The sequence below is a fragment of the Panthera onca genome, chromosome A1 (genome assembly GCF_046562875.1).
Source record: "Panthera onca isolate mPanOnc1 chromosome A1, mPanOnc1 haplotype 2, whole genome shotgun sequence".
NCBI lineage: Eukaryota > Metazoa > Chordata > Mammalia > Carnivora > Felidae > Panthera > Panthera onca.
Genome location: NC_138339.1, coordinates 66,336,852 through 66,363,399, shown reverse-complemented (window position 1 = coordinate 66,363,399; position 26,548 = coordinate 66,336,852). Strand labels below are relative to the sequence as shown.

At 53.0% G+C, this 26,548-nt stretch overlaps 3 protein-coding genes across 3 annotated transcripts; 2 read left to right on the top strand and 1 right to left on the bottom strand.

The window, feature by feature from the left end:
• Nucleotides 1–2,504: 2,504 nt before the first annotated feature.
• F12 (coagulation factor XII) lies at nucleotides 2,505–10,256 on the top strand. The gene is made up of 14 exons (XM_060635150.3): nucleotides 2,505–2,621; nucleotides 2,992–3,049; nucleotides 6,355–6,454; nucleotides 6,612–6,682; nucleotides 6,976–7,086; nucleotides 7,231–7,362; nucleotides 7,514–7,618; nucleotides 7,767–7,932; nucleotides 8,025–8,227; nucleotides 8,324–8,549; nucleotides 8,762–8,898; nucleotides 8,999–9,148; nucleotides 9,690–9,838; nucleotides 9,929–10,256. The coding sequence occupies exons 1-14, from the start codon at nucleotides 2,565–2,567 to the stop codon at nucleotides 10,094–10,096; spliced, it is 1,833 nt and encodes a 610-aa protein (XP_060491133.1). The 5' UTR covers nucleotides 2,505–2,564; the 3' UTR covers nucleotides 10,097–10,256.
• An 800-nt stretch (nucleotides 10,257–11,056) lies between these two features.
• PFN3 (profilin 3) lies at nucleotides 11,057–11,987 on the top strand. Its single transcript, XM_060635152.3, has one exon. The coding sequence runs from the start codon at nucleotides 11,522–11,524 to the stop codon at nucleotides 11,933–11,935; it is 414 nt and encodes a 137-aa protein (XP_060491135.1). The 5' UTR covers nucleotides 11,057–11,521; the 3' UTR covers nucleotides 11,936–11,987.
• Nucleotides 11,988–13,551: 1,564 nt separating this feature from the next.
• Nucleotides 13,552–24,436, bottom strand: SLC34A1 (solute carrier family 34 member 1). The gene is made up of 11 exons (XM_078451758.2): nucleotides 24,328–24,436; nucleotides 24,028–24,267; nucleotides 23,786–23,938; nucleotides 23,591–23,738; nucleotides 22,563–22,697; nucleotides 22,063–22,480; nucleotides 17,089–17,158; nucleotides 16,648–16,815; nucleotides 15,511–15,627; nucleotides 15,286–15,410; nucleotides 13,552–14,602 (listed from the first exon to the last, which is right to left on the bottom strand). Exons 1-11 carry the CDS (start codon nucleotides 24,434–24,436, stop codon nucleotides 14,099–14,101), a joined length of 2,187 nt encoding a protein of 728 aa, XP_078307884.1. The 3' UTR covers nucleotides 13,552–14,098.
• Nucleotides 24,437–26,548: the final 2,112 nt, after the last annotated feature.

Genomic DNA, 26,548 nt, shown 5'->3' with positions numbered 1-26,548 from the left:
TTCTCTCTCAGTAATAAATAAACATTAAAAAAAAAAAAAAACTTAAACAACTATTGGGGCACCTGGGTGGCTCAGTCAGTTAAGTGTCCAACTCTTGATTTTGGCTCAGGTCATGATCTCACATTTAGTGAGATTGAGCCCCCTGTCGGGCTTTGCACTAACAGCATGGAGCCTGCTTGGGATTCTCTCTCTCCTTCTCTCCCTCTGCTCCTCCCCTGCTAGTGCTCTCTGTCTCTCAAAAATAAATAAATAAACTTAAAAAAAAAACCAATCAATTATTATTTCTCACTGTCCGCAAGGTTCGAGAATCAATTATACCTTAAAAAAAAAATTCAGGAGCAACTTGGCTGTGTAGTTTTAGCTTGAGACCTCCCATGAGGTTGCATGCCAGATGTTGTTTGGGGCTGCAATATCCACTTCCAAAGTGGCCCATTCAAAAAAAAATTTTTTTATGTTTATTCATTTGAGAGAGAGAGAGACAGACAGAGCATGCGTGGGGGAGGGGCAGAGAGAGAGAGGGAGACACAGAAAGCGAAGCAGTCTCCAGGCTCCTAGCTGTCAGCACAGAGCCCAAGGTGGGGCTCTAACTCACAAACCCTGAGATCATGACCTGAGCCAAAGTCGGACACTTAACTGACTGAGCCACCCAGGCTAAAGTGGCTCATTCAAACTGGTGTTGGTTGTTGGCAGGAGACTACTTTCTCCCCACATGGGCCTCTCTGTAGGGTTGCTTGAGTGTCCTCACAACATGGTAAGCTGGCTTCCCCCAGAGTGAGCAACTGCAATCCTTTTTATGACCTGGGCTGAGCAAAACCATCACTTCTGCCATATTCTATTGGACACAAAGAACAGCTCTGACTCTAACTCATGTGGGAAGAAACTATACTAAGGCATGAAATCCAGGAGATGAGCATCAATAGGGAACATCTTGGAGGCTGACTCCCACAGCATCCCTCCATCCTTCCTTCCCTGTTTGTTCTACTTTTCCTATGTGTAGGTTTCCTTCTCAGGCAGTGTCTCCCCAAGCAGTACAAAATCAACATCTCCCGGCTTGCATTCCTGGTGACATGAGTGGGAAGAAAGTATCTTTTTTCCCAAAGTTCTGGCAAAAGTCCCAAGGCTGACTCTGGCCAAATTTGTGTATATGCTTATCCCTGAACCAATGGCTATGGTCTAGAGATACCATGCTCTGATTGGCCAGACCTAGGCCACACCCCCATGCCTAGAACTGAAGGTAGAACTGGAAGCACTAGAGACTCACCCAGAGGATGAAGGAGGAGTGGTTCCCAAAGGAAAAAGCAGGGTGTCACCACTGAATCAAGGTAAATGGTTTGGGGGCAGGAGAAATAATAATGCCATCCCATCTCCCACACTTTTGCTCCAACTGCACATTTTAGCACCTCTTGGTTTAGCATTTTTCTCATAGGATCATCTACTTTCTTGGCCCACTTTCTGTAGTAGGTAGAATTCTAAGATGGCCCCCAGGACCCATGGTGTATGCATACCTTCTCCTAGTTATTCAGTCCACCACTAATCTGGATGTTCTATAGAAGAATTCTGCAAATGTAGGTAAGGTACCAAATAAATAGACCTTAAAATGAGATTATCATTGGTGGGCCTGACCTAATCAGGTAAGTCCTTAAATGGAATGGGATTCTTCCTGGCAAAAGAGATTCAAAGTGTGAGAGAGAGTCAACATGGGGGAGAGTCTCTGTTGCTGGCTTGGAAGATGGAGGGGACCACATGGCAAGAAATGCAAGCAGCTTCTAGGAGCTAAGTCTGGCCCCTGGCTGACAGCCTACAAAGAAACTGGGACTTCAGTCCTACAAATCAAGGAACTGAATTCTGCCAATGGCCTGAATGAGCTTGGAAATGGATTTTCCTCCAGACCTTTCAGAGAACTCAGCCTTGATCACAGTTGTGTGATACCCTGAATAGAAAACCCAGTCACACAGTGCTGGAATTTTGAGCTACAGATTTGCAAATAAATGGTTATTTTTTAAAAGTTTTTATTTATTTTGAGAGAGAGAGTGGGGGGAGGAGGGTAGACAGTGAGGGAAAGAGAGAGAATTCCAAGCAGGCTCTGCACCATCAGCACAGAGCCTGACACACGGCTTGAACTCACGAACCGTAAGATCATGACCTGAGCCGAAACCGAGGGCTGAATGCTCAACTGACAGAGCCCCTGGTGCCCCAATGGGTATTGTTTTAAGCTATGAAGTTTGTGGTTAATTTTAGGCAGCAACAGAAAATGAATATACCTCATCATGGACTCTAAGATCCCTTTAGTAGGAAGCTTCTCTTGGACCTCCTTAACTTCCTCCCAGTAGAACCTGAAACATAGGTCCTTCTTCCCACACTGTGTCAGTCCGTCACCAAATTCCAACTCCCCTGCCCTTGGGGGCCTAGCAAGGAAGCTGCTCTGCTTGACTTTCCACAAACAGCCTATGCCCCACCAGGCCCAAGAGGGCAGCTCGACCAATCTCTAATTCCCAGGACTCAAGGACCTTTGACCAATTCTATTGATCTGGACTCCTGGGCAAGCAGCTAGACTAACAGACACCATGAGGGCTCTCCTGTTCCTGGGGTCCCTGCTGGGAAGCCTGGAGTCAGCGCTTTTGGTGAGAGCTGTGGGAGCCAGGAGGATTGTGCTGAGATGGCCCTGGGGGTCCCTATTACAGCCTTGGCCTCTGCTCATGACTTTTTGGTCCAGGTGACTAGAAGGCCTGTTTGGAAAGGCAAGAGTAACCCATAGGGCCTGGGGGAGGGGGGGCAGGGAAGAGAGACAGCTAGAGCTGGTGGATACAAGGACACGGCCTTCATTTCTGGGGGAGGGGGACCTTGAGGAGACAATAGGAAGAGGAACAAAGGGTCTGGGTCTTTTGAGAAAATTCCTGCATTTCTGAGATATGAGAGGAAGCTGAAGACTGGCATGGGATCAGAGGTAGGCTCTGACTTTCTGGGAAAATTCCCTTTTTCTCTCCCCTGTAGACTCCACCTTGGAAAGCCCCTAAGGAGCATAAGCACAGAGCAGATGAGCACACAGTAGGTAAGTATCCTGGCTGTGCCTCCTAAAAGACCCTTCAGTGGGAATGAGTATGGTGGGGAGTGTGCAGATGGTCAGTTTGGGGCCCTTGGCACACGGGGAGGGATCCGGGACACCCTTCACTTTGTCCCTACTTTGGCTAGTATTCAGACCAGAGTGCCTACTATGTGTCAGGTCTTTTTCCCATGGGCACTGGGGACCCAGAGTATTGGTGAACTGTGTGCTCTTTGAGAGCAGGGCTTGGGCTATATCTGAGTTCCCAGCCCAGTGCCTTCCAGTCTCCCTCAGTTTCCCCAGCCTCTCTTCTTCTTCTCCTTCCCTCAGTACATCTCATAGGCATCAGTCATGCCACACAGAGGCCAGGGCCCTTATGGACAAGAGCAGGATTCTGAAGCCCAAATGCCTCTGAATCCTGGCTTCATCACTTATGTGCTAGGTGACTCTGGGCAAGTGACTTGACCTCTCCAAGCTTCATTTTCTCCACCCATAAAATGAGGGTGGTAATAGTAAATCTCTTAGGGTTGTGGAGAAGGAGAAATGAGTTGTTAATCCACGTGAGGCACTCAGCCCACAGACTACTGCATGGTGAATGCTTAAACTATATTAGCTTTTACTTATCAAGTTCCCTTTTAGATGGGGGATGTCTGTATCTCCCCTCTCCTCAAACCATGCAACAGCTCCCCATTGCCTTCATTCTTCCAGGCACTCAATATTTTCCTCAAATTGTGAACTAGATGGACCCTGTCCTGGTAAGCCTTGTGTGGTGAGGCCAGGCCCAGCCCCTCAGCATGGCACTTGGGCCCCACGCCTGACACTGCCTGCCTCTACCTCCTTGCCTCATCTTTCCACACCCAGCCAAACTGCTTTCCTCTCTTTTTTCCTGAGCCAACCTAAGTGCCCTGCCTTTGCCTAATCACCTACTTGAAGTCTTCCTCCTCTCTATCTATCCCATTTACATCTTAAGGGTCTCTCCTCGTTTAATCCTATTCCTGGTTTGGCCTTCAGCGAGTGCTGCTGTGCCTTTGCCTTTAACGACAAAATAGCAGCACATATGACATAACGACAGAATGCTTATTGAGCACATACTATGTGCCAGACTCTGTGCTAAGTGTTTGATAGACATTATCTCATTTAGGTCTCACAATACTCCTCTGAAGTAGATAGTCAAGTCTTGTCATTCATGGTTGTCATGTTCTATAAAGTCACAGAGAACACTGAATTAGCAAATACTGAATGACTGCTCCTAAAGGAAATTTAAGGTTAGGTTCCTGTGAGCTCTGGTCACAACATTTTCATCAACTGTCAACATAGAAGCTTATTTTATGTGTCATTCTGTTTCAAGATATCTTACTTACTGTGTTGTCCCTTCATTCATAATAAAGTCATGGCCAGCAGCACTATAACTCATGCCTGGACGAAGCTTTTCTCACACATAAATGTTCTCTAGAATATATATCATGGCCTGCTTGCACTTAGGAACATCGGCACCATATTTGGGGGCCATTTTCAACAGTAAAATCATCTACCAGAAGCACAAAATTTCAAAAATGTGGCTCTGAATAGACTGTGAAAAGGACACGTGGTTACAGGAGAAAAGCTGAAACAAGAAGCAGAGCATTACCTTGTTTCACCTTAGCTGGGAATTTGTGCTTCAGGACCTCACATTTTTCACCACTCCATGCACATCCATGAATGACCATAAAAGCACCGTGAGAATTGGTTTAGGGATTACCAATACAGTTTAGCAAGAAGGCAGCAAACAGAGTGGCTATACTATACTGTTTTTAAAAATAATAATAGCTACTAGCAACATTTTTATTGTAAAAACTTTAGAAATTACAGAAATGCAAAAGAAGAAAAAATTCTTCCATAATCCGCTATCTTCTAAAAACCACTCCTACAAACTTTGGAGCATGTCCTTCTAGATTTCTTTTTGATGTATATGTAAATATATTTGTACAAAAATAGGACCACATTTGACATGCTGGTTTTTTGGGTTTGTTTTGTTTTCAAGATCTTATTTTTAAGTAATCTCTATGACCAACATGGGGCTTGAACTTTCAACCCTGGGATTAAGAGTCGCATGCTCTACTGACTGAGCCAGCCAGGGGCCCCTTGACATGCCATTTTTAACTGCTCTTCTTCATTTAAAATTATGAATACTTTTTTTTTTTTTTAAGTTTATTTTGAGAGAGAGAGAGAGAGAGAGAGAAAAAAAGCATGAGTGGGGGAGGGGCAGAGAGCGAGAATCCCAAGCAGGCTATGTGCTGGCAGCACAGAGCCTGGAGGCAAGACTCAATCTCACAAACTCTGAGATCATGACCTGAGCCACAATCAGAAGTTGATCCTTAACCGACTGAGCCTCCCAGGCGCTTCTTGAACACTTTCCTGTACAAATATACCTGCATCATTTAAAGTGATTTTTAGAGGCACCTGGCTGGCTCAGTCAGTGAAGCATGTAACTATTGATCTTGGGGTTGTGAGTTAGAACCCCATGTTGTGTGTAGAGATTGCTTAAAAATAAGTCTTTAGAGGCTCCTGGGTGGCTTAGTCGGTTGAGCGTCCAACTCTTGATTTCAGCTCAGGTCATGATCCCAGGGTTGTGAGATTGAGCCACGATTCCCTCTTTCTTCCTTTACCCCTCTTCAGTGCTCATGTGTGCTCTCCCTATAATAAACAAACAAACACTCCCCACAACTTAACTACTAATAGCCTACTGTAGACTACTGATGGGAAGCTTTACCAACAACATAAATAGTTGATTAACACATATTTTGTATGTTAACTGTATTATACAGTATATTGTATTCTTGTAATAGAGTAAGCTAGAGAAAAGAAAATGTTAATAAAAAATCATAAGGAAAATACATTTAGAGTACTGTATTTATCGAAAAAAAAACCCCACACATAAGTGGACCCGTGTAGTTCAAACCTAGATTTTTAAGGGTCAACTATACTATTATTGTTGTCATTTCACAGATGAGGAAACTAAGGCTCAGAGTGGTCAAGTGACTTCTACATTCAACACGTATTTATTAAGTGGCTACTTTGTGGCAAACACTCTTCTAGGCCTGGGGGCTACAGATTTGCCCAAGGTCACACAATTAGCAGGTGGTGGGGTCAGGAGCCCACTCCAGCTGTCTGAGTGCAGAAGGGAACATCTTAAGTTCAATTTGGCAGAACTGAACCTCTTGAAGGCATAACGATCTTTTCAAGGGTCTGTTTTCCAACCAGGCCCTGAGGGGTAGCACCTGAGCAGGGTGTGGGGAGCATGGGAAACATCATCAGGGAGTGTGTTATCTTTGCAGTTCTCACTGTCACTGGGGAGCCCTGCTACTTCCCCTTCCAGTACAACCGGCAACTGTACCACACATGCATCCGCAAGGGCCGGCCTGGCCCCCAGCCCTGGTAAGACTACCCAGAAGGGATTGGAGCAGGGACCTGTGGGAGACGGATTCTGCCCATCCATCTGCCCAAGGAACACTGCTTGGAGAAAGGGGGCTCTGAGAGGGAAGGGTGGGCCAGTCCCCTGGGCAGAGCAGGGAAGCTTCATCTTTTTCTACAGGTGTGCTACCAGTCCCAACTTTGAGCAGGACCAGCAATGGGCATACTGCCTGGAGCCCAAGAAAGTGAAAGGTACTACACACAGCCTTTGGGGTAGCTCAGGGCCCTCTCCTTCCCACTACTCTACTGGGTATCATCAGTTCTTACCCACCTGGTATTCTGGGCCCATCCAGACCCTTCCCTTCCTCCAGAGGGAGAAGTTCTAGGAGAAGGTAGCCTCATTTTGCAGGTGGGTAAACTAAGGCATGGAAACTTGGAGTGCCAAGGTCATAGGACAAGCAGGTTTGGGTAGGGACTTATCTCCCATGACCCAGGCTGTCTGACTCAGGCTCCCCACTCTTCCTTCCACTGTATCCATCTCTCAGACCACTGCAGCAAACACAGCCCCTGTCAGAATGGAGGGACCTGTGTGAACACGCCAAAAGGCCCACACTGCATCTGTCCAGAACACTTCACTGGGAAGCACTGCCAGAGAGGTAAGGAGATGGTGAAGCCATGTGAGGGGCTGTTGGGAAAAACAGGGGCAGTCCTGGGCCCACTGAAGAGGTCTCTGGATCCCCAGAGACTTGGCATGATCCTGGCCTCTCTTGAGACCACTGCCCTCTCCCATTTGTCCCCAGAGAAATGCTTTGAGTCTCAGCTTCTTCAGTTCTTCCATGAGAAAGAAACATGGCATAGGCTTGAACCGGCGGGTGTGGCCGAGTGCCAGTGTAAGGGTCCTGATGCCCACTGCAAACCGCTGGCCAGCCAGGGTGAGTGGATGGGTCAGGAATTGGCCTGAGAGGAGGAAGGCAGAGGTCTGGAGGAAAAGCTGTTAGGCAACCAGTCGGGGTGCCTAAAGAAAGGGGAATTTTCTGTGAGGTCTTCGGGCCCAGAGGTGCTTCAATGTGCTCCATCTCCCAGTCTGCCACACCAACCCGTGCCTCAACGGAGGCAGCTGCCTAGAGGCGGAGGGCCACCGCCTGTGCCGTTGCCGGGCTGGATACGCAGGACGCTTCTGCGAAGTAGGTGAGTAGGGATCTTGGAGGAATCAGAAGCTCCGCCCCCAGGTAAGAAGGACTCCGGGAGAGGGACTCCGGAGAGTGGGGAAAGTGGCTGAGAGGGCAGTGGGAAACCACACCAGTTCCTGGCTGCAAGGAGCCGCCTCTCTCCCCAGACACTGAGGCGCGATGCTACGACGGCCACGGGTTTGACTACCGCGGCACAGCCGAGACTGCGCTGTCGGGCGCCCGGTGTCAGCCGTGGGCCTCAGAGGCCACCTACCGGAACGTGACTGCAGAGCAAGCGCTGAACTGGGGACTGGGCGACCATGCCTTCTGCAGGTGCGCTGGGTGGGGCGGGCGGGGCATCCCCCTCGGCCCCAGGGCCCTCTGGCGCTCCTTACCCTTTAACAGCGCCCCTCCGGTGGTTACAGGAATCCGGACAACGACACCCGCCCGTGGTGCTTCGTGTGGAGCGGCGACCGGCTGAGCTGGGAATATTGCCGCCTGGCACGTTGCGAACCTCCAGTCCTAGAGGCTCCTCAGTTCCTGCCTCCAACCCAGGTCCCCTCTGAGCACCCGGATTTTCCCCTGCCCTCGCTTTCAGCACTGCAGAAGCCTCAGCCCCCGACCCCAGGTAGTTGGGAAGTGGCGGGAAGTCAGAGGGCGGGCGGCGAGCTACCTTCCAGCCCTTGGTGGGTCTCCCAGCACTCAGCCTGGGCTCCTCCCACAGCCTTGGGAGCGACGACGCCGGAGCAGCCCACTCCCCTGCCGAGTCCCAGCTGCGGACAACGGCTCCGGAAACGGCTGTCCTCGCTGAGCCGCGTGGTTGGGGGACTGGTGGCCCTGCCCGGGGCGCACCCCTACATCGCCGCGTTGTACTGGCGCCACAATTTCTGCGCGGGCAACCTCATCGCCTCCTGCTGGGTGCTGACCGCGGCGCACTGCCTGCAGAACCGGCGAGTCCCGCCGCGTCTGGCGCCCTGCCCGGGACCCTAGCTCCTCGCTCTTCCGAGCCCAGCTTCCGTGCAACACCCGAACCCATGCCCTACCTCCCTCTCACTCTTCCCCAGCGCCCTAGGAGGAAGCTGAAACCCAGCAAGGGACTCGGGGGCAGGAGGCCTGTGGCCGGCTCTGAGCTCGCTTTCCCCCGCATCCCCTCCGCCCGCAGGCCCCCGCCGGAGGAGCTGACGGTGGTGCTCGGCCAGGACCGCCATAACCAGAGCTGTGAGCAGTGCCAGACTCTGGCCGTGCGCGCCTACCGCCTGCACGAGGCCTTCTCGCCCATCACCTACCAGCACGACCTGGGTGCGGGGGCGGGAGCGCCCCCTCGGCGACCAGGGGAAAGGGTGGGGGAGGGCTCGAAGTCCCAGCGTCTGGGTCTCACCCTCCTCCTCGCCTGGGTTAGCCCTGCTGCGCCTGCAGGAAAGAGAGGACGGCCACTGCGCGCTCCCGTCGCCTTTCGTTCAGCCGGTGTGCCTGCCAAGCAGCGCTGCCCGCCCAGATGAGGCCGAGGCCGCCCTCTGTGAGGTGGCAGGCTGGGGCTACCAGTTTGAGGGTAGGCAGAACGGCTGGCTAGGGGCGGCAGGGACACCTCTGGCCACCGGGGTAGGCAAGAGAAATTCTCAGCTTTGGTACCACTAGGGACAGGTGGCGCTGACCTGGTGGGTTGGGAAGATTTGCAGGGCCCTTGTGTCTGCAGTCAGCTACTGCCAGGGCCTGGGCTTCACTGCTGGGGCGGGGGAAGGGGAGGTCCCCAAGGCTCCTAAGGGGTACAGAGAGAATCACAATTTCCTTTGGTTACTTCTTGGTACTGCGATGCAAGGGCTAACAAGGATGCTGGCCTCGCGCTGGGGCAGCCGGTTGGCTAGTTGGGAAATATTGTTCGGAGACATTGGGTGGGAAGTGGGAGTGGGGTTCCAAAGCACTCCTGCTCCGCCCCTTCCATTCAAATCCCGGCTCCTCTCTGGTCTCAGTTTTCTTGTCTATGAAATGGTTTTAATAGCAACTCTTCCTCACGGGCTTGCTGCAACAGAGGCCAGTTAGTGGGGAGTGAGCAGGATCGCGAAGGGTGTGAGGAAGGTGCTCTTGGTTCGCAGGGGCCGGGGAATATTCCAGCTTCCTGCAGGAAGCGCAGGTGCCGCTCATCCCTTCTGAGCGCTGCTCCGCCCAGGACGTGCACGGAGTCTCTTTTACTTCAGGCATGCTCTGCGCTGGCTTCCTCGAGGGTGGCACCGACGCCTGCCAGGTGAGCCCATGGGCTGGCTTGGTGCCCTCCTCCACCCCATCAAATCCAGACTCCAGACCAAGGGCGCTGAGCCACGTGTCCCTGACTCAGGGTGACTCCGGGGGCCCGCTAGTGTGTGAGGAGGAGGCCGCAGAGCACCAGCTCATTCTGCGAGGCATCGTCAGCTGGGGTTCCGGTTGTGGCGACCGCTACAAACCAGGTGTGTACACCGACGTGGCCAGCTACCTGGCCTGGATCCAGGAGCACACCAATTCCTGACCATCCAGGGACTTGTCTTTCCCTCCTGGGGGGATTCTGGAATGGAAGGGTGGCTGATGCATAATCATGGATGGCAAGGGTTGGGTTTGATTCCTCTCAGCACCCCCAGCCTGGCGCCAGGCATAGAGTAGGCACTCAATAAAGTGCTTCTGAAAATGTGTGAGAGGCATAGTTCTTCAGGGGACCTGATGGGAAATGCCAAGACAGTAAACTGGTGCACTTCTCCATACTCCTCGGGGAACAGGATCTATTAAGATCTTAAACAAGGTATAGATTGGTGTCCAACTGATGTTCTTTGAGCCATACTGTGTACCAAGTCCTGAGCAGGGTGGCTCCATATATTTATCTCTTGTATGAACTAACTTTTTAACTTTTGAAGTTTATAGAACAGAGGTTCTCAATCTCTACTGTACATTAGAATCATCTGGGGAGCTTTTTGAACCTGTGCCTGAGATCCACTTCAGATCAATTAGATCTCTAGGGAGGGGGTGTGGGTAGTGGTATGTTTTTAAAACTCCCCAGGTGATTCCATGTGCAGTCAAGGCTGAGCACCATGGTTAGAAATGCTTCACATTAAAACAGTGCTGTGGACTCTTAGAGCTGGCAATGTGGATAACACCCCCACCCGAACTTGCACTAGAGCAGTGGGGCTCAAATTGTGCCTGGACCACCAGCAGCAGCGTCACAAGGGAACTTGTTAGAAATGCATATTCTCTGGCTACCTCCCATACTACTGAATCAGAAGCTCTCGAGTTGAGACCCAGCAATCTGTTTAACGGATTCCCAGGAGATGCTGATGTTCCTAACGTTGAACCAAACTGAGGATTCTGGGGGGTTCAATGGTCACCAGTCTGGGAGGTCTAGCTCTCCAGACTTGCTCTCTTTCTTTTCGTTCTTTTTTTTTTTTTTTTAAGTTATTGTTGACAGAGACAGAGTGCAAGTATGAGCTGGGGAGGGGCAGAGAGAGAGAGGGAGACACAGAATCCCACGCAGGCTCCAGGCTCCAAGCTGTCAGCACAGAGCCCGACATGGGGCTTGAACTCACGAATTGTGAGATCATGACCTGGGCCGAAGTCGGATGATTAACCGACTGAGCCACCCAGGCACCCCTTTTTCTTTTTGTTCTTAAACCCGGGTGCACACTGCGCTCAGTGAGCCATTTAAGTTGGTTTCTCAAGGGTTGTACAGATCAGTGTGATTTTATCTTTCAGGCTAACTTTACAACTTTACACAGGTCTAAGATATGAGCTTCTCTCCCTCACCCCATGTACACATTTTCCAGTGTACATAGTGTCTCTGTGACATCACCACGCCTCGATGTCACAACCCCGCCCTGACATGCCTCACAGTGCATGGAGTTCCAGGCACACGGAACAGCCGGATATCCCTTAAAAGTGCAAGGCGAGGGGCACACTCTGAGCCAGAATGGGGGACTGGAAAGGCTATATCAGTGCAGTGCTGCGGGACCAGCGTATTGATGACGTGGCCATCATGGGCCACTCGGACAATCGCTGCGTGTGGGCATCGCGCCCTGGGGGCCTTCTAGCTGCCATATCACCACAGGAGGTGGGTGTGCTCACAGGGCCTGATCGGCACACCTTCCTGCAGGCCGGCCTGAGTGTGGCAGGCCGCCGCTGCTGTGTCATCCGAGACCACCTGCTGTCTGAGGGAGATGGTGTTCTGGACGCTCGCACTAAAGGGCTGGATGGGCGTGCTGTCTGCGTGGGCCACACCCCACGCGCGCTCCTGGTGCTCATGGGCCGACGGGGTGTGCATGGGGGCATCCTCAACAAGACAGTGCATGAGCTGATCAATGGGCTACGCAAGCAGGGCACATAGCAGTACAGCTAGGCCACTGGTGGCTGCGTCCAAATAAACTGCTGGGCCTGGCTGGCTCATCCTGTGTTTTTGCGTATTGGGCAGTTGCAGATGAGGAAACCAGTTTCCAGAAAGATTCTTTTTTTTTTTTTTTAATTTTTTTTCAATGTTTATTTATTTTTGAGACAGAGAGAGACAGAGCATGAACGGGGGAGGGTCAGAGAGAGAGGGAGACACAGAATCGGAAGCAGGCTCCGGGCTCTGAGCCATCAGCCCAGAGCCTGACGCGGGGCTCGAACCCACGGACCGCGAGATCGTGACCTGAGCTGAAGTCGGATGCTTAACCGACTGAGCCACCCAGGCGCCCTAGAAAGATTCTTGAAGAGGGGTTGCCTGATGGGGCTGGGATTTTGAGTTCAGAGGCTTCCCAGCCTCCTGTACCCTAGATTTGGCCCTCCTATCCATGAATGCCCTGCAGAGGCCTCTGGCCTGACTTCCCAGGGTCCTTTCCCAAGAAAACTTTCCACACCTCTGTGCGGGACAAACTGTAAAAGTAGTTCCTCCCACACCCCTCCCAAAGCAAACCCCAGCTAGACCCTATGGGGTCAGGGAGTCAGGCTGGAGGCCAGTGTACTAGTCACCCCCTCTACTTGGCAGGAGGAAGCCTTTTCAAGTGTCAGTGGGTGACGGAGTAGGGCTGGTAGCTTGGAGAGCAACTCTGGGGCTCCCGGGTTCTTGCATCTCCTCCCACATATCCCAAAGGGAGTGGGAGAAGAGCACATGGCCAAGACCATCACGACGAGGTCTGGACCCTATAGCCGTCTGCCCCCTTGGAGTCCAAAGGCCCCAGAGGACTCTCTAGACTAGAAGGAGGAACTTAGGCATTCCCTAACCCTTGACCTTCACTCTGCAGGCCTCAGCTCCAGGGGCCCTATGGAAAAGGAGGAATTGAAAAGCTTTGATGGATTTGTTTGTTTTAGTGTTTATTTTGGGGGTGGAAGGGGCAGAGAGAGCGGGTGACACATAATCTGAAGCAGATTCCAGGCTCCAAGCTGTCAGCACAGAGGGGCTTGAACCCACAAACTGTGAGATCATGACCTGAGCTGTAGCCAGACGCTTAACCAACTGAGCCACCCAGTGCCCTGAAAAGCTTGGATGGGTTTAAATGAGGCTTGGTTTATTGCCCAAAGTTAAAGGACAAAGGTGGGAGGGAGGGTGGCCAGTCCCTGCCCACTATGTGCTGGGGCCCAGAGCATGGCCTCTCTTGCCCATCTTCACCTTCCCTGTCCCCTCCCTCAGTGTCCCCCGACAAGCCCCCACCTGTCACTTGTTTTCTGGAACACTAATCTTATCCCAGAAAGGGGAAGTAAGGTGGGTAAGTCCAGAGGCAGAGAGAGACCAGAGGAAGTCAGCTGGATGGGGAGGGTGGGAGAGTGGGTGGGGATGGTGCAGAGAGCCCTTCTTATGGTTGCCTTGGGGGTGGCCCCAGGCCCTAGGGGGGACTCCCAGGGAGTCTGAATCCGGTTTGGCTCATTAAGGTAGGGTTAAGTGGATTGTTGGGGTGAGCTTGCAGGAAATAGTGCTGCTGGACCCCAAGCCATGGCCTACCCCCACTCCCCAGATGGAAGCAAACAGACTTGTAAATGCATGAGAATTTAATTCCTTTTTCATCACGCAGTATTGGGAAAGGGGGTTGTAGTGGTGCCACAGAACAACTGGGTGAGGGGGAGAGTGGCAAGTAGAGAAAGGAAGGTGACAGGGAGGGTGAGAACTCAGCCAGTGACTCAGGCACCCACATCTATGCACAACCAAACAGCTGCAGGTCCTGTCCTCAGACCCACCTTACTCCTGCTCCACTGAGTCGGACTTGTGTGTCCAGGAGAACCAAGCACAGGTCTCCAAACAAAGCCTCCTGGTGTGCAGAGGACTCAAAATCATACCCAGGTACCCTGTAGCCTGCACACAGCCCTCCACGGGTGCATCAGTTCACACATGCAGGCTGACATACAGTATTACCAAACATGCCCACACATGCACACACACTGACTCTCAGTCACACAAGCCCAGACCTCTGAGGACCTGTACAAGGACAGGCCCGTGCCCAGAGTACACAGACACACCCCCCTGCCCTTCTACAGTGGGCCCCAGGCACAGGCCCTTCCCTGCCCTGGGTGGCAGTCTGGGCTAGAGGCGGGTGGCATTGTGTTGAGCAGGCAGTGCCAGACGGGGGGAGGGTGTGGCAGGGGGCAGCTCCTCCAGGAAGACCCTGGCGGGCAGCGGGGGTGAGCGGGGCTCAGGAGTGGCACAGCACAAAGTAGCACGGGTGATAAGATGGTCCAGGGGCTGCAGGGAGTGCATCCAGTGGGGCAGGAAGTCCCATGTCTGCAGCCACTTGGGCAGGCGTCTGGGGCTGCGATTCTGCAGGACATTGACGAGCACCACAAAAGCCAGCAAGGCCCCAAATGGTGCACCCACCCCCGCCATGGCCTGCCAGCCTGCCATGGAGATGCCAAACACCAGCGAGGGCAGTAGCAAGAAGCACAGGAGGAGGTAGAGGACAGCAAACCAGCGGTACTTGGCAGTGCGTTTGCCCAGCGCCTTGGCCATGCGGATTGGCAGGCGCGTGCAGGGCACTGGGTACCACAGCAGGATGCCTGAGATGTTGAAGAAGAAGTGGCAGAGGGCAATCTGTAGAGGAGAGGGCAGAGGGGCTGAGGTGGGCATGGCTCCAGCTCCCTGTCAGGCCGGCAGGGATAGATAATAGGAGCCCGGCCTGGAAAGGCAGCACGAAAGTCACCAGAGGGCAGATGTGCTCCTAGCATAATACTGAAACACTTCCAGACCAGGTAGTAAATAAATGCTGCCCTAACTCTACACATTTTCCCCCACTGACCCCTCTTGCAAATTCCCCAACAGATTCTGCCCAAACTCAGCAGTAAAAAGATTCATTCTAGTTTCTGGCTCAGCTGCTCTGTCATCCTTATTGGTCCGAACCCTGGCCCCAGCCTCAGGTTTGTCATTACTTCTTTGCTCCTAGAACAGCAACCCCTTTGCCATCTTCCCCCCCCCCCCACTTGTCCTTAATCCCTCAGAATGGGCCAGCCCCCCTCTCGCTGCACCCCTTCTTCAGAGTGCAAATCCCACTCACTGTCATTGGTGTGATTATGTGAGTAATGTCTACCCATTAGATGCTAAGGTTTTGGGGATGGCACCCGGTCTCCTTTGGCCCGTATAGTTTCCAGAGCCTGGCATAGTGGGCAGCCCCTAGTAGGCAGTCAAAAACTCTGTTACATGATGTCCCACCCTGGGTCAGGTGCCACACCCCAGTCCCAGCCCTGTCTTGCCCCTGGCAGGCACCCTCCTAGGCGCACCTGGAAGGCGCTGGACAGCTTCTCCCTGGGGCTGGCCAGTGCAGCCAGGATGGCTGTGGTGGTCGTGCCAATGTTGGAGCCCAGTGTGAGGGGGTAGGCCCGCTCGATGCTGATCACACCCAAGCCTGAGGCCAGACAGAGAAGACAGATTCTCCTCAGCCCCCTCCTTCAGCCCTTTCCCTGCCAGCCCACCCTGCCCCACCCTGCCCTGCCATGGGCACTCACCAATGAGTGGAGTGATGGCTGAGGTGAACACAGAACTGCTCTGGACAACGAAGGTCATGCCAGCTCCCACCACCATGGCAAAGTAGCCTGTGGCCCAGGTGAAGGGGGCGGGGAAGTCTACGAGGACACCCCCATCCCAGCAGGGTCAGTAGGAGGGCATTGGGAGAGTAGCCAGGACCTTTCTTAGGGAGGAGGTATTGGATGCCAGCTTCCAAGTGGGGTCTTGTCAGTCCCCTGCTCAACTGCAGTGGCTTCCACTTATAGTCCTCCTACATGATATCAGATATCATGGCTGCTGAAAAGCCCTCCCTGACCCCTGGCCCTCTGGCGGACTTTGTTTCTTGCTTCCCTAAGCTCCCATAGATGTACCTTATTCCAGCATTTGTTAGCCTCTGCTGGTGCCAGGCAGCGTCTCAAAAGTTTGAAATGCAGTTTAAAATGAAAATGAGGTGGTGTCACTCCCCTGCCCCAACCCCTAACCCAAAAGTGGCCCCATTACCCTTAATAAAGTCCTGGCTCTGAGCACAGCTTGTGGGGACCCTGTGACCTGCTCCACCCTGTTACCTTACTGACCTCTCTCTGCCTGGCTCACTCTTCAGACACATCTGACTACTACTCCTCATTCAGCCTCCTCACAGAGGCCGCTGACCACCCATTGAAAGAGGTATCTTCCATACTGTATATTTGTCACTTTTGATTTCTTCTCAGCAGTAACTTCTCTATCTGAATATATCCCCACTCAGTCATTTATTTTTCATTGTATATCCATCTCCCCCTCTGGCCTGTGAGCCCCCTGAGGGTAGGATTCATTTCTGGGGCTCACCTCTGTATCTTTGGCACTAAACCATGCTTGGGCACACAGGTTTAATGAATATCTGTTGAATGAATTGGTGGCCTCTGAGGATCTGTTTAGAGCCACCTGCTAGAATGGAACCACAGCCAGAGACAGCCTCAGGTCCCCAGCTGCCAGCACCTCAGGGTCCTTAGAAATCACCTGGCCCAACCTCTTCTTTGTTCACAGGGAGAAACTGAGGCTCAGAGATGGCAGAGCTTTACCCAGACCACATAGCAAGTGGGACTTAGTGAGATTTGGAAGGGCCCATCCTGGGGCCCACACACCTAGTTCCTGGGGCTTACCAGTGTTGATAACCTTCTGAATGACCTTGGCGACTTGGCCCTTAAGCAGAGAGTTGAGCATCTTGACGAGGAGGATGAGGCAGGTGCATAGGAGCACTAGGGAGCCAGCCAGCAGAATGAGCCCCACAGCCAAGTCAGGGAGCCCCGTGTCCACGAAGATGTGGTTGCCTGGCAGAAGAGGTGTCAGGCTGCTGAGAGCTGAACACCCACAGCTGGTTCCCAGCATCCCACCTCTAGTACCCTTTTGGGAATGGAGTCTAAGGCCCCACCTCAGGCTACTTCAGCCTCAACAGTAGGGCCTAACCCAAGCCCATGAGCTGGGCTGATTGACAGCTGGCTTTCCTGAGGCTGATAGCAGCAGTGGCCAGGTTGGGGACAGCCCTTCCTCTGCCTGGCTCTGCCCCTGCCATGCCAAACATCTCCCATGATGCAGACACTCACATTTCTCCATGGTGGCATTTCCAAGGGTCCAGCTGGTATTGGCCTCTGCCCTGGGCATGGGAGTGGGAGCCTAGATTAAGAGGAGTGTGACTTAGAATTTAGGAAAATGCAGCAGGGCTTGGGGATAAGGTGGGGGTTAGGAAGAGGTGGGGGATGGGGGGATGGAAGTGGGCCTCCTGGCTACGTCCCCTTGGACAGCTTTCTTGTCTTCTTTGAGCCTGTCTCCTCCGCTGGAGAGATGGGGATGAAAACACCTGCCACACAAGAATATGGCCGTGGTGAGTCCTCTGAATGTTCTGTGCTATCACTCTGCTGATCTGGCTCTCACTGGAGCCTGCAGCCTCCTGATCCCGTGGCTTCTTGTCCTTGTTTTCTTCCACCTCTCCTTGGTATTGGGTGCTACTGACCATGGCCCTCCTTCTGAAAACTCTCCCTTCCCCATTCTTTATTATCAGTCTGTCTCTTGGTGCCTCCCACTTCCCCAGTGTCTGTGCCCCATCCTTTCCCCTGAGACACCATCAGCCCAAGCCCCATTGTTCTCTCGCTCAAATCCTTATGGGGGGATGTTGGGGTACAGGGAGTGGGGGAACCACCAGTGGAGAGAAGTCCAGGCCCACCCTTCCTCCATCCCACACCTACTGCCAGTGAAGTGAGGGAAGTTTCTTCTGGAGCCCCCCCCCCCCCAATTCAAAGGGCCCAGAGCCAGGCAGGCCCAGGCCTCTGTCACCATCCAGGGATGCAGCCCAGCATGGCCAAATGGCCCAATTTTACAAGAGAAACCACATACTTTACAATCCTGTGAGGGCCACTAATTTGCAACCTCACTGGATTGAGGAATTATGATTTTTTTTTCATGCAACTGGGGTGCCTTACCTTTCCCTCAGGATTCTAGCCTTGAAAAGAGAAAGTGGGCTGGGCTCGGATGGGGAGAAACCATCTCACAAAGGAGGAACTGAGCCCCAGAAATAGGCAGTTACTCCCAGGGCCCCAGGCAGAACACAAGAGCTACAAATTTTCCTTATACACATTGTGCCTCTCTGGGAGCTGATAGGGGCCCTGGTCCAGTCCCCAGGGAGTTCTGCCTCCCACCCCCACCCTGGACCTCCCCTGTGCTGAGGGTAGCATCTCAGGTGCAGGACTGGCCCTTCAATGTTGCAGCTTCTTTGGGGTTTATTCCAAACTGTGTCACTTATAAAATGTATAATAGTAAGAAATATTTCTGGTGTCTGGATTTAAATCAGGTTTATTTTAGTGACATGTGTCACTGTGAGTGGGACACTGTGCTCATCTGTGTTCCAGCTGGCCACACCTGGGGCCTGGGGCACCCTCAAACCCAGGCCAGAAGTGCAAACTGAGAAACCAGGAGAGAATACTCTCTGTTGGGCTGTGTTGGAAAAGCAGGCCAAGAGAGTGATGGGAGAGAGCCATGTGTTTGCTGTCCAGCAGATCTGAGCAAGTCCTGTTTCTTAACACCAACTACCTGGGGCAAGTCATATCACCTCTCTGTACCTGTTTAAAGCAGGATAGCCAAAGAGCTGTTATAAAGGTTACAGGAGAAAATGTGTGTGAAGTGCTCTCTGCAGGCTTATGCCATAACAAGTCTTCAGTAAATTGTGCCTCCTAATACGGATTAGACCCCCCCTCCATCCCTGGGCCCATTCAGGGTTGCATGATGGGAAGGGTGGATGTGTATGTGTTTGCATGAGATTGACTTCCTAGGTCAGGATCAATGACTCCTGCACGTGTGCCTGAGGATCCTGGCCCTTTTGGGGAGGACCTTGGTGGGCCAGCCTGGAACCCTGGGAGGCAGATGACCCCTGAGATGAGTGCATACCTGACCAGCCTGTGCCCCACTGACCTGGCTGGGCCTATGGATCTCTTAAGGGAGGAACTTCGCTGGGGTCCCATTCAGGGCTGGCTGTGTCAGGGCAGGGCAAGACTCAGGGCTAAGGCCTTGAGGGTTTTGAACCTTGACCTTCATGCCTGGGATTGTGTGGTTCTGGCTGAGCTCACAGAGGGGAATCCAGAGACTGTAAAGGGCAAGAGAGAAGTAGGAGAGTGGGGAGGCCAGAGAGTGGGTAGACTGCACAGTCAGGCTGGGGGTAGGTACTGAGGGAGGGGAGGGAGCAGGCCCAGGGCTTCCTTGTCTAGAAGGTGGGACCTCTAGCCTAGATAAAGAACTGGGCAGCCCAGGGTCTGGGACATATCCCTAGATGTGCCCATCCTGCCTGGGCCTGGGGGTGTGGTGGGGGTGGTGAACTCTGTGGGAAGAACAGAATAAATGAGCACCAGGCAGCCCTAAGCTGAGATCCCAGCTCAGCCACTCCCAGCTATGTGATCCTGGAACACTTAAGCTCTCTGGGCCTCAATTTCCTTTCCTACAGTGTGAGTTTTATGATGCTGCCCACCTCTTCCCAAGAGACTAGTATTGAGGAATCTTGGAAGAGAGTTAGGATCTAAGTGCCTGTAGGGACACCCCAAATTAAGGAAGCACCTCTGAGATTAAGCTCACAGAAGACTGCCAGGCTCCAGAAATCCTTCCCCTGGAGAGAAATGCACAGGATGTGGGCCTGTGCTGTTGTTCAGCCTGCAGGGTTAGGGGAGCTCTAGGGTCTTTGTTTTTCTGGAAGCAGAAATCACCGTGCCAGCAGCGCCGTCTGGTGGCAAAGAGGAGAAATCCTTTTTAGAGCAGTACCTACCACTCGGGAGCAGTCTCTGGGTGGCTGTGGTTGTCTGGTGGCATTCAGGCCTGGTGGGCAGAGCGGGGAATGGACACATATGATGGAACACCACACTGGCTTCTGGATGAGCCAGCGAGATGGGGGTTCCAGGCTGGCTTCTGGAAGAGCCAGTGAGATGGGGGTTCAGAAGCATGGGCTCCAGATTCCACCAGGATTTTCATCCTACCTCAATGGCATGGACTTCCGCAAGCCTCTCTGAGCCTCAGTTTCCTCAACTATAAAATGGGCAAGTGATAAATCCTGTTTCCCCATTGCAAGTCTTCAAAGGATGCTCGTTTAGACCAGGCGAGTATGGTTGACAATCCATAGGATAAGTACATAAGAAGGTAATTTTCCAAGACAGTGTTAGGTCCCTGGAGTGTCAAGAGGTGTTGGGACACTAAAACTGCCTCTGGGTTTTTTTCCACCGTCTCAGACTCCCAGTACTGTCTTTGGTGACTTCGTTCCTTGGAGACTGTTTTGGGTGAGGTTGGGTCCAGTTTGGTGAAAGCTGGAGGCCACGAGGACAGGTTGGAAGGGAGACTCAGTGGCCAAAGGAAAAATTCAAGTCTTTGGTGCAGCAGAAACCACCAACACACACAGCAAGAGCAATCACATGGCTGCGGAGCCATGTTCCACAGGATCTGACCTAGAGAGAGGGTGAGAACAGGGAGCTTGGATCCCACCCCTCAGCTACTCTCCAAGCCAGGGAAATCCCATTACTGCTCTTAAAGAAAAGTTCTCCTGGGAGAGCTGGGATGAGAAACCAGTGTTCAGGCCAGTGGCATCAGGAGCAGTGAGGCCAGCCCCTGCCACGTGAACTTGAGTGGGTTACTTCACGTCAGTGGGCGTCAAGTTCCTCTTGTGGAAGATGGGATACTCATGTCCACCTTGCCAGCGTTTTGTGAGGATCCCATCGGGACAGGGTTATGTCCGGTGTACGTATTACAAGGGGAGACCTGCTGAATGCAGCTGCAGGTAGGCAACGGGGATTTCAGAGCAAGAGAGGAACTCCACAGCTCAGGACCTCCCTTGCATGGTTTGTTTTGTGTGAAGATCAAACCGTGTGATTTCTCTGTCATCCAGATTCTGCTATGAAGTAGAGAGGATTTGGGCAATTCAGAGAGCTGAGAGAGGGCCCAGAGGGTGGGTGAGAAGGTGGCACTGTGTTAGAGGGGTCACAAAGCCAGTGTAAGAGCTGCCCGTATGGGCTTTTTGATGTCAAACTGCCTTGAACACTCAGAAGGACTGAAACAGAGCTGTGCACCACTCAGATGCAAAGGAACCTCATAGGGCATGGTTGAAAGGATCTTCTCTGTTCACGCTGAGATAAAGGGCCGGTAACATCAAGTAGCAAGTAGGAAGGATGAGGGGGCCAGGCTGTGCTACGCCTTTGGCTTCAGCTTTCCTTATATCTTGTTCCAAATGGAGTTGCTTCTTATATGTGATAATTAGGGAGAAGCAAATACTGTGGATTATGGTTTTGATGAAGCATTTCCTTTTTTATGGCTGAGTGAGAAAGTGTGCTAATTGCCTGCTTCCTTGTTAGCCTGGTGTAATGGCAGGTCCACAAGTTTCCAATCAATGTCTTCATTCTGGGCAGGGAAACGGTGCAAAAGGGCAAGTAGACACACGCCTGTGGCAGTCTCCAGGGGGAGGAAACCCTATGTCAGCACAAGTGGCTGTTGTGTCTCCAGTGAGGTCTCTACGTGGCCTTCTTGTCTTGTTCCTGTTTGTCCGGCTTTCCAAGGCATTCTTCTCCACCTTCCCTACCCCTCCCCCCATTACCTGGGTCCCCAAACACAGCAGAGCTGAATCACTAGTCTCCCTGGCACCCTAGTTGGGGGGAGAGAGCCCCACACTGCTAGGCCTGCACACAGGGCCCTGAACCGGCAGGACAGGCTCTGAGAGTCTCAGCCTCTTGAAGCCTGTTCTCTCTACCTGTGAAACCAGAAGGTTGAGCTAGACCAGTGGTTCTCAAACTTGAGCATGGAGCAGACCTAGAGGACTTGTTGAAACATAGGCATGCCACCCCCCGCCCCAAGTGTTTTTTTTAGAGTCTAGGGAAGGGCTGAATACTTTGTAGCTCTAATATGTTCCCAGGTGGTACAGATGCTGCTGGTCCATACTTTGAGAACCACTGGGCTAAATCAATTACATGCTGACTCTAGTTGATTGGTAATAGCTGCCTAAAGTCACTGTGAGACTGGAAGGAATCAGGACAACATTACTTGGGGCTAGACCTGAGACTCACCTCCATGGGGTCTGGGCGGCACCAGATCCGGATGAGACTATGGTTTCTCAGGGACTCGTCACCGGTGGCAATGCTGGTAATCACAGACTTGTCCAGCTGTGGGCAAGATGTGGGTGGGGAGAATGAGAGAGGGGTCTTTACTATCCCCCGGCCCCCACCCCGTGCCAACCGTGCCCCCACCTGGATGATGAGCTTGGTGAAGGGTTCTGTGATGATCTTGAGCAGATCAGGGGCATCACGACCGCCACGGATGTTGAAGGAGGCAACCACCAGTCCAGTGACATGGTGCAGGTACCCAGTGGCAGCCTCCAGGGGCAGCAGGACCAGAACTGACAGCCAGTTAAAGCAGTCGTGCACCGTGGCCCCCGCGAAGGCCCTAGGCAGGGAGGCCACATTGCAGGGCAGGCCAGAGCCGGGATGCACTTACGGCTGGGGGCTCCTGGCACCTGGGACCACCCTCCACTGACAAACACAGGCCCCTCACCACTCTACCCCCTCACCGCCGGAAGTCAGTCCTGTCCCCCGCCTGCATCAAGGCCACAATGGTGTTGGTGACAGAGGTGCCAATGTTGGAGCCCATGATGATGGGGATAGCAGAGCTCACCTCCAGCACTGGTAGAAGAAGAGAGGACCTCCTAACTAACTATGTGAGAGTCACTCAGCTCCTGTCCCCACAACACATCCCTCCAGGTTCACTACCCATGTCCCAGCCCCCGTCGGGCAGTCCTGCCATGATGCTGCCCAGCCTTGGTGTCACAGGTTCATATGGGCACATGCTATATGTGTGCATGTATGTGAACAGATGCACTGCATGTGCACATATGCAGATGAGGGCACATGACTTGTATGCAAATGAATATCTGTGCTTGTGTGTGCACATGTGCACGAGTGTGATGGTTAGTGCTGTGTGTCAACTTGGCTAGACTATAGTACTCAGTCTTCAACCCAGCACCAGTCTAGATGTTGCTGTGAAGGTGTTCTGCAGATGCGAGTCACTTCTACAACCAGTTGACTTTAAATAGAGAGGATTACCCTTGATCACCTGAGTGGGCTTCATACAATGAGATAAAAGGCCTTACGAGCAAAATTGAGGCTACCCAGCGTTGGCTTCTGCCCAAGAGTTCCAGTCTGCCCTTCCTCATAGTCTGCGCCATGGCTTTTGGCCTTGCTTAGCCAGCCCCACAATCATGTATACCAATTCCTTGCAATTAATCATATGTATATCTCTAGCAGGTTCCTTTTCCCCGACTGATAGAATAAGGAACTGTGTGGTGATGTGGAGCTAAGCCTTCCTGGGGCTGTACTCCCCATCTGGCACCCTTTCCAGATCTTGGGGCACCCCTCCTGGCTGAGACTCCTGGCCCTGACTTGGAGGACAGGGTGATTGATGCTGGAGCTCTGCCCTTTGCCTTTAGCAACCTGTCCCCACTCCTCCCCCCTGCCCCCGGCCTCCTGGCCCTGACACACCACCTCAGCCCCCATCCACACACCAGCCCCCATGCTCTTTCCCTAGCCCTGGTGAGCCAACTCACAGCCGGAGGAGACCATGCTGACAATGATGGACGTGGAGGTGCTGGAGCTCTGCACCAGCACAGTCACCAGGATCCCAACCACCAGCCCTGCCACTGGGTTGGACAGGATGGCATTGTCCTTGAAGATGTCGCCAGCCACCTTCCCTGGGGAGCATGAGCCAGTGTTGCCTGATGCCCTTCAGGAACCCTGCCCTGATCCCCTCCTCTGGCCCTACCTCCAGCCAGCTGGAAGGCAGAGCTGAGCACGTCCAGGGAGCAGACGAAGAGGTAGAGAAAGGCGAGCATCAGTGGTACCTTGAGGAGTGTCATGCCAGCCCGGCGCAGCTTCTGGGCCAGCCCAAGCTCTGGAGATGGGCCAGCCATGAGCACAGGGGCCAGGGTCTAGGGCACTGACTGCTGATGCCCCTGCTGTCCACCCCCTTCCCAGGCCCACCTGGTTTCTGCTCTTCCTCCAGGGCCAACTTGGCAGGCAGCGGGTCATGGCACTCCAGAACCTCCCCATAGGGGCAGCTGTGCTCAGTAAGGGCCACAGGGCCCAGGCTGGGGAAGGCATAAGCGGAGGTCCCTGGAATCCTGTGCAGGACTGGGGAGGGAGGCTGGTCAGCAGTTCTCAGAAGCCCTGGGACAGGCAGGGTTGGCTGGGGGTGGGGGGGAGAGGCAGAGGGATGGAGACCTCACCAGGGATGTGAGCAACTCGGGGCACACAGGGACCAGGGATGGCAGCAGCACTCACCCTGAGGGCTGGGCACATAGGCAAAGGCTGTCCCACGCATCATGTGTCCCCCTCGGACTGGGAGTGGGGAGACAGCCGGGCCCCCCAGCCTCTCTCCATAGGACATCATCCTGGGCACACACAGTGGGGCCGCAGCAACACTGAATGACAACTACTGTGTCCTGAAACTTACACATACACACCACCCCTCAACATCCATACCTGCATACTTACATGCACAAACACCCATGGTGTGTAAATCCCAAACACACACTCAGTGAAGTATACCCTCCACCCCCACATATACTCAGAGATGCATACTCAGGTGCTCAGCCCAGATTCATTTATTCTGTCATTCAGCAAGTATTGATTGAGCATCTACTCTATCCCAGATGCTGAGCTAAATGATGGGATGCAGTGATAACTAAATAAATACAAGGACAACTGCCCCCTAAAAGCTCAAAGTCTCATGGGGAGATAGATGTCAATGAAATAATCCTTCAAATAGATGGCAAGTGGCAATGGGGACATGTGTTCTAGTGACAGATACAGGTGCTACCAGAGTGCCCCGTGGCAGGGGGTGGACTCTTGAGGGAAGAGAGAGCAGACGATCAAGCTGAAATGAAGCAGGAGTGGGAGTTCCCAGATGGAGAGGGAGAAGGGCATGTGTGCAGGAGCCTTGGGCTGGAAGGAGATGAGAATGCCCTGCGGCTGGAGGGGACCTGGGAACATGTGTACTGGCAGAGGTTGCAGATGTGGGCCAAGTCTGCACATGCAGGAGGAGTTTGGATCATCCTGAGAGCAGTGAGGAGCCATGGACACCTGCTTGCTCATGGGACCAGTTGGACATGCACTTGGGGGAGGGTCCACTGGCCTGGATCCCAAGTTCCTGGGTTCTCCCGGCAAATGAACTTCTTTCCCCATCTACCTCCCTCCCTGCCAGATGGCCTTTCTCTCATGAATGAGTCTCAGACCAGGACTGGTTTAGGTAAGGAGGTTTCCCCCCTTGTTATCCCCAAGTCTGGGAAGCCCTCGGCTCACTTTAGGCACACCCTCAACTGCACCAGGAGTTCTTCGTTGATGGGGTAGGAGTGCCAATCTGCGCTAGCAACACATATCCTTACACCCCTATAATGTCCCAAGGGCCCCTGGCTGTTGTGGTGGGGGTGAGGGGCTGGCCTGAATTCCAAGCCCTGGTAGAGCACGAGTCCTTTTTACTTTGGGGGAGTAAGCCAGGCTGGACTGAGCCAGGCTGCACTGAGACTGAGATGTTATGGGTGCAGAGAGGGGAAGCACAGTTAGGACAGAGGTAAGAGAGTGGAGGTGATGGGCTATTTCCTACTAAGACTTGGGGATGGGTTTGGGACAGGGGGTCCTGGGCTTACCTTGGGGGTTCTGTGTTTCAGCTCCTGCTCGGCTGCTTAAGGAAGCCCCAGGGGCCTGAGGAAGAGCTGGGACCCTCCCCTTTATACCCTTGGGTCAAGGGCAAAGTCCCAAAACCCTAGCTACCCTCCCTGTTCCCCAATTAACCTCACCCCTAAGATTCCTCCCAGTTAATTACTAATCGTCAGCTCTGCTGGGGGAGTCTGTGGTCAGGCTTTCCCTTCCCCTACACAGAAACTTAGGCTGAAAGAGACAGAGACCCAGCTAGGGCACAGACACATCTCCCGTCCCCAGGCAGAGACCCTAATGCCACTCAGGCACTTTGTTCCCAGGGTCCCCACAGGGATTTCATGGCTCCAGCCCCTTCTCCTCATGCTTGGCCTGACAGGACACCACACGGAGTGACCCAAATGCTCTGTAGCCTTGACGTGCATCTGGATGTCTGTGAGTCTGTCTGCAGGTCTTGGGGGACACTTGAAGGAGAGGGAACATGTGATAGAGGAAGTAATAAGAGAGAAACCCAGAAAGGCTGCATAATATTGAGTCAGGGAGGGTCTTCAGTACATGACTACAAATCCAGGATGCATCTGAGAGAATGGCCAGATCAGGAAGGACCTGGTCTTCATTTTAGAATGGTCCCTTTGGAGTGGTTGTCTGTCAAAGGAGGTGATTCTGGAAGCAGAAAGGCCAGCTAAGAGGCTGGATGGTCCAGAGAAGAGATGATGAGGTCTGAATCAGGTGGAGATGGGGAGGGATGGGGAGGAGAAGATGCATCCCAGGATAACTTGGGCAGTGGAATGGGTGAGGAAGAGAGTGGGAGAAAGGAGAAATATATGACAGTTGAGTATCTAGATTCAGA

What these genes read in the sequence shown, in the direction of transcription:
- F12 (XM_060635150.3), top strand. Translation starts at nt 2,565, where the DNA reads ATGAGGGCTCTCCTGTTCCTGGGGTCCCTGCTGGGAAGCCTGGAGTCA. An exon ending in CTGGGGCTACCAGTTTGAGG is followed by an intron (nt 9,149 to 9,689) that starts GTAGGCAGAACG and finishes CTTGGTTCGCAG; the next exon opens with GGGCCGGGGAATATTCCAGC. An exon ending in GTGGCACCGACGCCTGCCAG is followed by an intron (nt 9,839 to 9,928) that starts GTGAGCCCATGG and finishes TCCCTGACTCAG; the next exon opens with GGTGACTCCGGGGGCCCGCT.
- PFN3 (XM_060635152.3), top strand. Translation starts at nt 11,522, where the DNA reads ATGGGGGACTGGAAAGGCTATATCAGTGCAGTGCTGCGGGACCAGCGT.
- SLC34A1 (XM_078451758.2), bottom strand. Translation starts at nt 24,436, where the DNA reads ATGATGTCCTATGGAGAGAGGCTGGGGGGCCCGGCTGTCTCCCCACTC. An exon ending in GCCGCCCAGACCCCATGGAG is followed by an intron (nt 17,159 to 22,062) that starts GTGAGTCTCAGG and finishes CTCTTAATCTAG; the next exon opens with GCTCCCACTCCCATGCCCAG. An exon ending in AAATGCCACCATGGAGAAAT is followed by an intron (nt 16,816 to 17,088) that starts GTGAGTGTCTGC and finishes CTCTTCTGCCAG; the next exon opens with GCAACCACATCTTCGTGGAC.